The following is a 12,123-nucleotide window of genomic DNA, read 5'->3' as shown; positions in this document are numbered from 1 at the left end:
GCCGGGTGATCGTGGCCCCGCGGAGCGCTACCGCTGCCGCCGGCCACCGCACACCGCTCCCAGCGGAGCCTCGCCCGGGGGAACACGGAGGCTGAGGGCAGGGACCCTTCTGAAAGGCGGTGGTGCCACGGTCAGCTCAGCCCGCAGCCAGGAGAGGGCTGTTTTCCTAAAGACAAGGAAGGTTTTACAAATGCGGCTTCCAGCTGAAGCGCCAAGTGTAAAACATTAACCCTGAGGGGTCGGTGCCTGTCTCATGTCTGTCTGCCGTTACGCTCAGCACTTTTGTTCTCCCCGGCGTTAACACATAATCATAGCGGTAGGAGGGAGAACAACACTTGGTGCCTCACGGTTTCTTTTTGCACCATAGGTGGTGAGTTTTGAGAAATGGCATTCCTACTGGACCGTTTGACTCCAGAATCTGACAGTGAGTGTTGAGCTGTGAAAACCTCGCAGAAAGACCTACCATTTAAAATACACGTGGCAACGAGGACGTCGAGGCCCACAGTGCAGAGGCAGGATATGACGTTAAACTGCAGACGATGTTGTAGAAGACAAAAAAAAACTTTCTGATATTTTAGGAGCTTAAATCCACTCCTAGACTGAGCTGGTGGGAAGACTGTGGTGGAGGGGGACAGCAACTGGTTTGTCAGGCTGTATTGGTGATGACAGGTTAACTGGATTTATACTGAAATCTGCAGCATCCCTGTATTTGAGTATATTTGATGTATCATGTCAGCCTGGACTGCGCCTCACCAGTAACTTGGACGACTGCTAGTTATCTTCCTTAGCCGACACTGTGAATGGCCCAAAATGTGTGTTCTTGCAAGCCACCTTCTCCTTTCTGCACTCCTACTCTACATCCATGTATACATCTGAGCTATCCTATGTATACACATACAAAATGTACAAAATCCAACAAATTAACTTTAACAAAATTATCTGTTTGTGTCCTTGTCTCCAAAGCAAAATTCCCTTTTGCATGAAATACATTAGCATCATTTATGCCCTGTTTTTTCTACGTATCGGTACCAATACCCAGATTGTTTCCTTTTTTACAGATACATGCTTACATGTGTTTGTGCACATGTACAGCATTACTGTGCGTGACACGAAGCAGTAAGAATCCCACCACTCCAAGAAGCGACTGCTCATTTAGCCCTAGAAAAAATAGTTAAAACTCCTTTACTTTTCAGAAGATTTACAGCTGTTGGCCCTGCATATGAATTTGGCCCACAAAGTGGGAATCAGCACCTTGATGGGTTTGCAGAGGCAAGGGTGACAGACTGAAGACCTGAAGACACAACTGCAATTCATGAGGTTTTTCTGCTGTTACATTGTAAAACCTATAGCACACAAATATAGTTACTTTTGCTCTGAAAAGCTTTTCTTCCAGCGGATAGTTAGGTACAGATAATGGAATACAAAAATTATATGAAGGCTATACTGTTCCTTTCCTGCTCAGGAAGAGCATCACTCATTTCAGATACCTTTTTTTCAATTACATGAATGAGTAATTCCCGCAGAAGCCAACAGCACTCAAATAGGTTGATCTATAAGAAAAGTGAATGGAAATCTAGCAACATTTTCTTAATCTGATAATCGTGTTCGTGGTCATGGTGACAGCTGTCTTTTGCAGCAATGGAAGAAAAGGAAGAAAATAGAGTGGAGAGTCTCTCCCATAACTACATTATTCAAAATAGGTGATTCTCCTTCAGAAGATTAGATGTGTTACAAACATGTCTTGCCACACCAGCAGGATTAAGCCACAGTTGGCCTTTGCTGAAAAATGACTGAAAAAAGGTGTTACAAATGATTTGCAGAAACCAGGCTTACTCTGTTCACAGACAGCTCCTTAAAGCCAGGACTAAATTCCGTATTTTGTTAAAATTGGCCTGTTGTTGTCACTATTCCAGATGTAGCAATAAAGGTGCAGATACAGACAGCATCTGATCTGCCAGTGGAAATAACTGCTACAACACTACAACACCAAATGACATGTTGTGGCAGGACTCCTGTCATTCATGCCACCTATATAGTGAGGTGAAAATCCAGTGGAAGCAAAGCTGAGAAACTAAGTCAATCTAGGTCGGACCTGGAAAGGCTTAATAAGTCCTACTCACTGATGTTGGGCAACCTTATCCAGTCTTGACACTGAACAGTCTAACCAAGAAAGCAACTGAGACGAGTGGAATGGAACCCACCTTTCTACTCATTAAAATACATTTTTAAAAAATGAATAAGCTTTATGTCTATTGACCAATAACAGAATCTTAGAAAACAATTTTGCTTGAATTCTGCTTATATTGAATGCAATAGTTTTAAGATCCAGTAAAACTGGCAGCTTTGAATGGTCAGCTTTATGCTAGCAGTTCATCACTATAGCCTATGATAAATTAAAATTAGGCACCAGGAAAATAATATTTTGCTCTTTGTGTATAGACTTAGAATGAAATTCAGAAGTTATTGTGAGATCTCTGAGTCTAAACCTATTAAAAAACCAATTCCGATTTAACTTCTTAAAATGGAGTAAGAATTACATTTGTCTAGGATGTAGGTTCCAGTTAAGATCATCAACATAACAGCAAAGCCTGCCAGAAAAGAATTTCTGCACCATAAAAAGTGCTTTGTCTCTGCACTTGCAAGAGTAAATAAAACCCCAATGATTGTGATATTTAGAAAGGTATCCTGAGACTATCTGAAAAGACTATAAAATTTGCCCTTCTTCTTAATGTATTTAAAAAAATTGACTTGTAATGCTTTTCTGAGTCTAATCTGAACTTATTAGAACATTACTGACCTGGCAGATACCTGCATATACCAAGTTACTACGTACACTGTGCCAGGATGTGATATTGATATATTAAAACATAGAAGTCAAGCAATTTTAAAGTTTAAAAGCCAGATTTAATTTTTTCCAAGGATTAGTAGCCAGAGTATATGTATTTCCTCAAGTCTAATTTTTTAGCTGGGTATTTTTGATACGTCAAACTATCAGACACACGCACAGTAACGACCACTGATCCATGCTCTTTGCTTGAGGAGTACCCGAAGAATTCCACTCCCATTTACGGTTGTGAGGGACTACAGTCTGCTTTGTGAACATTTCCACTTGATAGGACAGCCTGACATTTATTCTCAGCTACGCATTTCAAAATTATTAGTAACACTGAAGCCATTCTTTTGCATTGCAGGAGTTTCTGTCATGGCAAGTGGAAATTGCAGTCTTAAAATATGGCCACATATAGCCATAGTAGCCATGAAAGTATATTGAAGAACAGTCTCTTCATGGAGAAAGCTTTTATGGAGAAACACAGCAAGCAGAACCTCCGCCCACTGCCCTCTAAAGAAAATTCCTGTTCCCAGCGTCAGCTAACAGAACAGATTATAGAGAGAACAGTATAGAGAGAACGAACGTCTCCTGAATCCTTTACCTCTGCTAAACAACTTCATATGTTAAATGACTGATTGGACGTGGGTAGCTATCTTTTCTATGAAACAGTTCATGCTTTAGTTTACTATGACAGTTACATAGACTAAAGCCTTCTATAATGAACCTGACTGGCATCTGGTAACAGTCCATCCTTTAGCAACACAACACATTGCCAAGTTCAAGAACTGCTTGAAGTAATCTTGTGTAAGAGGAAAGTGTCTAGTTTGGATTTTAAATATGCAATATGTTCTGTTTAAAGCTACATTGCCACTGCAGCCAGGCATGTGATCATAGCATGAGCTGTGAGACTGTGAGCTTTAGCCTGGGACTTTGCTAATACTGGCCTCTTGCTCAGGTGGATGAAAGGCACATTTTTCTCCTACATTCTTGTTGGAGACCATTCTTGTGGTATCTGCTAACTAAATACAGTGAACTTAGGTATAGATATAAGTCTTGCAGTCCTCCTCATTTGCAAAGCTGCCTTACAACGTGCTGGGGAAGCTCTCTCCCTATACTGAAATATTAATTTTAGCTTCCAAATAGCCTTGTCTATGCATTGCCAGATGATGAGATAATCAGTAACTCTGACAATAAAATGGAAATTTGCTAGAATACTGTAATAGTGGGATTTGTCATGGGGAATATTTGAGCTAGTGTTAACAAATTCATTGTTTTTCCTAGAATAAAGTTTATAATGCATTTAATATTAATCATTTTGTATTTAGGAATGGTTAAACTATAGCACTGATATAAACTGCACACAAGGCAAAACCCCAGAATGTTCTAAGTGAGTCTGTTACCCAACAGATAGAAATATTCCTCGATAAACAACAGTTACAAAAGAATTAAAAAGCCTGGAGTGGTAAATGTTGATTTGAGAACTGTTGTTACTTAATGGATTAAAAAACATTGAAACATAACTGAATTCAGTATTACAAGTAAAGGTGTAAAGGTGCTTGGGTCCAGTCCTGATTTTGTAAATGCTTATATGTGATCTATTTTGTCAAGTTTTTCCATGTAGGTCTAGAAGTACTCTAATCTCTCTAAGCCTCTGCATCTGCGATTATTTTTTTTTCTTTTTTTTTTCTGCTGCTGCGGTTGTTTTGTAAAGAGGATGTGAAGGACTATTGTCCTTCATAAGAATACAAATAACAAAGTTAATAGATCATAAAGGTATGATCACACATTGCAAGATTGCATTTAAAGAAAGATGTGAAAACATTTAAGTAGGAGACAGCAGGACAGATCATAAGTCAAGTCATAAGAGAAGTAGAATTAAAACTGAATAAACGAAAAATAGGCATAAGGAGAAGAGAGCACAAAAGGGACTTTCTTTGTTTTAAGGGAATAAATAGAAGGAAAAAAATGGAAAATAAGAAAGTACAGACATTCAATTTTTAGCAAGATCCTCTGCCTTAACAGGAGCCTTTTCCACCCTCTGCAACAGGCCAAAAAAATGTAAAAAAGGACATTAAATTTGTAATATACCTAGCAGACTGTTTAAAGACATTTTCAGTCTTCCTGCTTTCCTCATGCAAGTCCAAACTAGTATGAGCACACTATGTAGAGTTACTCCCCATGTCACTCTCTGCAATTGGATTTTTAAATGGCTTATCATCAGTGTCAAGAGTATCTTGCAGATGTTAATAGATTTGTCCTCACAGTGAGGTAGGCAGCATGAGAGAGGAAGCCACAAGTGTGTGTGTGATCATACAAGAAAGTTTAGAACTAATTCCAGGTTTTAGTGTCAGTGCAACACTATGTCTGTACAACCATCTTCCAAGGTAGCCTATGTTGCAGCCAGAGGCTTTAATGCTGCTGGCCATAAACAACCTCTGTCATGCCATTGTGGCAGCACAGTTTCAGAACCATGAAGGCCTGCTGAGGGTGCAGAACTACCAGCTGTGTGCTGAGCTCCATGCTCAGCTTCCTGCTGTTTTGACTAAATTGTCTAAGCTTTCCTCTGTGGCCAGACTTAGACAGAAGACCCAAACAACCTAGCTTAAAACCAGCAACCCATGAAAATATTTTTCAAGTCCTTTGACTGTTTTGTCTTGTGGGAAACATCACTCTGAATCTTGTGCCTTTTTCCTAATGAGAAGATAGAAAACTTTCCAAAACAATTCTAAAACATTATGTCTAAAGTGAAAAATAATCTGCATGGTAATGTTGAGTTACTGATTTTAAATATATTAACAACTAATTGTATTTATTACATTTTGAAATGCAGATTATAAGCACTGTTAATCTTCACAAAGTTTCTTTTTAACAAGCTATGGATACTTACGACATATAGTCATCTCAGCAAAAGGAAGATGAAACTGTTTACCTCAGCAAATGGCTCCCCACATTAAGTATTTTGGACAACAATGTCATTGTTTGTTTCAGTTTTTATCACATTTTGCTTATACTCACTGTCCAGTGGAGTCTATACAGTTAGATCTTTAGGCCTTTTCTGTCTGATAATTATGTCTTCTCAGCTACAATCTGTGTTAGAGCTGATGGGGGATTGTTTTGTTTTCTTTTCTCAGAGACATGACCTTGCTTTGCTGTGCATCTGAGTTTCATGTCTCAATGTAGCATCCAGACAGTGATCTGCACTTTGATGTGCAAGACTTTTTCACATACATGAGAAAAGGGCAGCTAAATCTTTAAAATGAATCACTGTTTTTTCGGAACGAAATCCACTTGGGACGAAGAGATTAAAAAAAAAGTAAAACGACATTCTGGAGGCATGAAAGCTGAATGTGTGGTTTTGCATTTTAAATGTTAGGTAGATGAGGCAAATGGCATCTGTGATATTATCGTATATCATGTGATATTTTGTGTAATTTTGATTTCTAAGTGTTTTTGAAAGACTCTAAAACCCAAGCTCCATTTATTCGTTTAACAGATTCTGATAAAACTAGTTTTGCTGGATGAACCCTACTTCCGTATTTCAGTCTATAGTTTCATTTTCAGTAATTCTGATTGCCAGTTTTTGGGGATTAGATGATGACAGCATGATGAAAGGCAAGCTCATGAGTTTATATACTTCTTCGCAGTTCCTTAATTTATTTTACAAGTGTGGCTGCTGTCAAATCTCTTAATCTGTATAACCTTTTATATGGGATTAAATTACTTCTTCATATGGAGGTGTTCAGCTGTAACCTGGGCCATTTTGCTGCCAGTTAAATAACAGTTTACTTTTGTTGAAACTTTCCAGCTCTGGAATGCAGTGTGCCATATATCTGCTAAGGGTTTCAATGGAAGCTAATGGCCTTAGGCAACATTTAACACTTCCGTATCTTCAGAAGCCTGTGTAAACCCAGCACTACTCTTTTCTGGTTGTGCTGCTTAAGGTAATTTCAAATTCCCAAGATATCTCACCATTTGCTGCTTAATTATATTCTTGCAGCAGCCCATTCATTTGTTTTCAGACAAGTATTTGAATAGTTATGCAGTGAATCAAGTGGAAAACTTATGAACTTCAAAAAAAAAAAAAAAAGGAATAATAATATGGGTTATTTTTCAGTCTGATGGGTCCCTTAATTATTTCACCCTGTGTCTGCACAGACAACTTGATATAGCATATTGCAGGAAGTAGTGAGAGGAAAGAAAGGAATGATGGGGTTCAGGAATTACACGAACTGATCCTTATGTTAAAAAATACACGTTGAACTTCTACAGGAAGTGTAGACAGGAACTCTATAGGTTTTCAGGGAAAAAAAAAAAGCACCTGAGTAGTATTAAGATTAAATACAGATACTGCACATGTTTCTTTCAGTTGATTATCTAGTATGCATTACAGAGTTTAGATGATAAGCTTGAATACTTTTAAATGACGGTTTAACTCATACCTGTTTCATACCATCAATGATTTCAAAGGAAATTATATCAATCTAGTTTTAGGAACACTTTTTCTGACATAATCACGGAAGTTTGCTTTAAAGTGGTTTTCTTGTCTTTTTGTATGATCACTTTTCATCTCCCTGTTTAAAACTGAGAAACGTTTCCGGAATATTGCAGTAGCAGTCAGCCTCTTGGAATATTGCCTTTGGAAGGCATAACCTAACATCTTCTTAGGACAAAAGTGGATATTTTGTGGTGTATTTTAATTTTTTGGCTGGATGGAATTATTACTTTTAGTCAAAGAGCAATGAGCTTATGTGAAAATTTCTATTATATTTTGATTTTATTCTATGGAATTTTATTTTTTAGAATACTGGTGTCAACGTTTTTTATTTTGCAAAAGGAAATGTGGGTCTAGTAGATGTTTTATAATCTGGCTTTTCAGGACTGAGCTGTGCTTGGAAGGAATGCTTATAGTACTAGCTTCTCACAGAACCATCATAACATACAGTTTTCAAAAATCAGTGTCTATTAGTAAACTTGTGTTACTATGCAGGAAATACCTATTTATTTTAATAACCAATCTTCAAAGAGATTCTTTGAAAATCTGTGCTGCATTTATAGCCTGTATTTTATAGACAAGACTAACATCATCTTTGGAGCAAAGAGATTTCAAGGTAGAACTAGCAAGTATTTCAACACACCAGGTCTTACTACGAACACATATTAGTTGGTGAAGCAACACTTACTCCTTGGAGCATCAACTCTTGTGTTCCAGTGGCCTTGTTTAGACAATAGCACTTATGGAACAGAATTGTGCCTTTCTATTTTGGAATGTGTACTTAGGCTACAAGAATCCTTTGTCTTTTTAGTGTCTTCTCCCACTATGGCTTATCACTGAACTACATCATACTGCTACCTGTGTCTCCCAAAGAACAAATTGCTTTAGGACTAATCCTTGTCTGCCTGCCTTCTTTGTGTGACAGATTTTCAGCACTGAAGATTGAATGGAGAATGACTAGGTTCAAACAGCCTTTATATCTGATAAGCCAAAAAAGTTCGAGATTCACAAAAAAACCCAAACAAAAGACCAAAAAACCAAAGCCCCCACTTGAGAAGAAAAGTATTTTTGCAGCTGAAATAGATCATACAGATCCCTTTTTGTTTAGGAAACAGAAAGGACAATAGAAAAAGCAGTTGGGGGGTGGGGTTCATTTGCCATTGCTAATGCTCCTACTTGCCAAGCTCCAATTAAAAAGAAACAAACCCTCCCAAAATTCTGGTTTTATTTTTTTCCTTAAGAAGTGGGATTCAGAACCAGTAATATTAATAAGAACAACCACATAAACAATAACAGCATTAAAGAGTCTTCCTCAAACAAATGTTGGTTTCTTTCCCACTATCTGCCTCTTGTCATCTGTGAGTCCTTTCTGCATGCCACTGATAATACTTGGATAGCTCAGTAGCCAATGTATGTCAAACCATTTTCCGATTTTCTCCTTCACTTCTTTGGCAAAGACTTCTTCCCAGGCTTTTATTTCTAATCATCTTTGCACTCCTTCAATTAAAGACTAGTTATTCAGTGGTTCCTACAGCCACTAGAATATGGCTTATTTAATACAAGCGGAATTTTAAAACGCTTGCTAATCCAGTAATCACTTCTGTAATATATTCCTGAGTTACTACCTGTTTCTTTAGCATAGTAATATGTTATTTAGTGGCGAAATTCGCTCATTCAGTTCTAATCCTATGTTGTTCATTATTATTAAGGAAAGAAGCCTTTTATTTTTATATTATCTTATAATTTAAAAGAGACTACCTTAATTTACTGTCTATCATCATTTTTTATCTCGCTTAGAATTAGTTCAACTTCATATCTAATTTACACTTCTAAAGATAAATATCAGTTGCAGAAATTAATTTAAAATACTGTATGGGGAAAGAATAATGAATTAGATTGGCAATTTGCTACTAGCATTTTAATGTAAATATTTGGGAATAATTTTTAATTTTAGTATCAACTAAACATTTATGCATGTGGCCACAGCTGCTTCATTAATTCAGAATATCGTCATAATGGGAATAAAATCAAGACATTCCCAGTAAAAAAAAAGTCTGCTTCTACATAAGATGGAGCTGAATCTTCTTAACTGTGAGCTGATCGAGGACTATGAGAATAAAAAAAACAAAACAACAATTTTCCCAATTCTATTAACAGAAAGCAAGAATAATAGAGCTGTACAAACTCACCTGCTTACTATGGCTTGGATTTGATTAGAAGATTTTAAAGAAGTATTACCCTGGTCTTGAATGTTAAACATTTCAAGTGAAAGCTGTCCAGTGAGAACCCCTGGCTGTTCTGGTACCTTTTGTCATTTTCCCATTTTTGGAGTCCCAAAAGTAGTCTGGTAAACTCTTTGTTCCAGCTCCTCCCTAGGAAGTTTTTGCTAGGAAAGACCTTACAATATTTGGGACTATGTTAGGCTGTGTACTGCTGGTGTCTCTTTTATGAATAGTGACACCAAAGTAATGTCTATTTTATGACTCTCAAGGTGTTGCCTAGGTGTCTGGGGGGCTAGGGCCTCCACAAAACACTCAATTTGCCTGACATATCTGCCTGCCTCCCCTGACTGTAAAGAAAGCCCTTGGCTGTTCAGAGGGATTTGATATACTGAGCCAGCCAACTGGAAGCATGAAACACAGGGGCATGTCTGAATATGTGACTAAGCCGTGCCCACCAGTTACTTCCATATTTCCCAGTTCCCACCACCAAAGGTCTTGTCAGGTGAATTGCCTAATGTAGGAAAAAAAGTTATTTTTGCATGACGATGGTAGAATTCCTGTCCTGAGAGCAGATGCCTGAGTTTTAGGCCTTTCTGGTTCTTGAATTTTTTGGTTCCAGTTCCTGAGGAAGTACAGGAGGCCCAAGTGAATTTTCCTACTGCCAGACCTGGAATTACTCCTTCCAGCTGGAGACGAGTCACTTCGCAGAACGTAATGCAAAATGTCTCTGTTTGGTGATTAGGTCACTCCTCAAAAAGATGTTGTGTAGAGGCAGGTTCTAAACTGTGAGCACTACTGCTAAGGTAATGTACTGATTTTATCTGAGCATGGACAAAAGACTATGTAGAGAGACCTGCAGAACTTCCTTGTCCATGAAAGAAGAGCTGTTATTCTTGCTTTTCTCAAGGGTTGTCTGACCCTGGCTTCTGGCTGCTCTGATTCACTGCTTTGTTCAGGCTCCATACTCAGAAGCCTGCATATAAGAGAAGCCAAACTTAGGCACTTGAATGGGTGGTCTCAATGTAGCCCTTAAATTTTTAAATGGATATTCACAAAGTGAGCAGGTTTTGATGGACCAGTTTCTTGGTAACCTAGTAATGGAAGAGAGATCTACTTTCAAATCTACCTTTTCAATTGGACAGATGATAATACATCACTGATCAGAGATGTCAGAAGCTGGATGAAGTATGGAACAAAGGTGCCCTCAGACTGCATTGAATACCAGAAGCCACATCTGCACAGTTTTATTTTCTGTATTCATCAACCAACAGGCTGCATTCATAACAGGAACGAAAAGAATGACATAGACAAGAGTTCTATTTTTCTTTCTGATTCTTCTCACCTCAGTCCTATAAACCAAATCACCTTTCGCTCTTTTAAGTTGTTCTGCTGTTGTTACCCATACAGAAAATGCAGTTTGGGGTCACATACAGTCCTCAACTACCAGTGACCATAAGTGCCATAGCTGGGCTGAAAAGAGAAGAGGAAGCACATGGAGCTTGTCATCCTGTCTATCTTCCAGTAAAACAGATAGTTTGGGTGAATATAGGAACTTTTACTGATGCAGGAAAATATAAGACCAATTTAAAGGTAGGAAGTGAAGATCTATGTTGGGTTGCATGTCAAATTATTGATGTGGAGATTGATAAGAGGTCTCATGTTGGTTTGTTTGTTTGTTTGTTTTAAACTGATCACTATTCTAACTCTAAAATGTGTGAGTCTGTTTCCAAATCAAGGCTGTGGTATACTGTAGTCCTACGGAAAAGTAACCTGAAGAGCTGAATGAAGAGAACAAGCAGGGGTCAGCCCTATGCTGCCTTCCAGTCTGTATGCGCTTTGATAACCTAACCATATGTTTCTACTGAAACAGACTGTTAAGAAATTAAAAATCATACACTTTAGTACTAGTATAGTGACAGCAAATCATTGTTTAAACTTTCTAGGTGATCCTGAGAACTCTTAGGTTTCACATATTTTCACTATATAGAAAGCCTAAATTTTTCAGATTTTTCTATGGTACTGTAAGTAATCAAATGTAGAGAGTATTTGTTTTGTACCTCAGTTTTAATCACTTCCTTGAATGTGAGATGATACATGAACAGCTTAAATTGTCCAAAACCATGTCAATCCTCTTCCTGCTGTTCTGCCTTGAGAAAGTTAATAACTGTTTAACAAAGCCACAGAACTTAAAGAAGCATTAGATAAAGATTTCATTTGGAGTCTTTCATGCAGTTAGAAAAGTTTTGCAACATTACTTAAAGATCTGAAAATCGCAGAATCATGAGGGTTGTAAGGAACCTCTGGAGATCATCCAGTCCACCCCCCTGCCAAAGCCAGGCCGCACAGAGCGGGTTACACAGCAACATGTTCAGGCGAGTTTTGAATGCCTCCAGAGAGGGGGACCCCACAACCTCCCTGGGCAGCTTCTTCATGTTGAGGTGAAATTTCTGGTGTTTTAGTTTATGACCGTTGCACCTCATCCTGTCGCTAAGCACCACTGAAAAGAGTCTGGCATCATCCTTCTGGCACCCTCCTTTGAGATATTTATCTGCACTAATGAGATCCCCTCTCAGTCTTCT

At 38.2% G+C, this 12,123-nt stretch overlaps 1 protein-coding gene across 1 annotated transcript in view; it reads right to left on the bottom strand.

Moving 5' to 3' along the window:
* Window positions 1–31: 31 nt before the first annotated feature.
* LOC104405113 (cAMP-specific 3',5'-cyclic phosphodiesterase 4D-like) overlaps window positions 32–12,123 on the bottom strand; it is a gene marked incomplete at its 3' end in the record, with an annotated part of 70,486 nt that continues 58,394 nt past the window's right edge. Inside the window, exons 6-7 of the mRNA XM_010013715.1 lie at window positions 1,071–1,158; window positions 32–166 (exon numbers count right to left, since the gene is read on the bottom strand). Coding sequence (XP_010012017.1) covers window positions 32–166; window positions 1,071–1,158 — 223 coding nt within the window. The remainder of the gene's footprint in view (window positions 167–1,070; window positions 1,159–12,123) is intronic.

This window comes from Nestor notabilis, unplaced genomic scaffold (assembly GCF_000696875.1).
Source record: "Nestor notabilis isolate BGI_N333 unplaced genomic scaffold, ASM69687v1 scaffold6094, whole genome shotgun sequence".
NCBI classification, from domain to species: domain Eukaryota; kingdom Metazoa; phylum Chordata; class Aves; order Psittaciformes; family Psittacidae; genus Nestor; species Nestor notabilis.
This window is presented reverse-complemented; position numbering and strand designations above follow the sequence as displayed.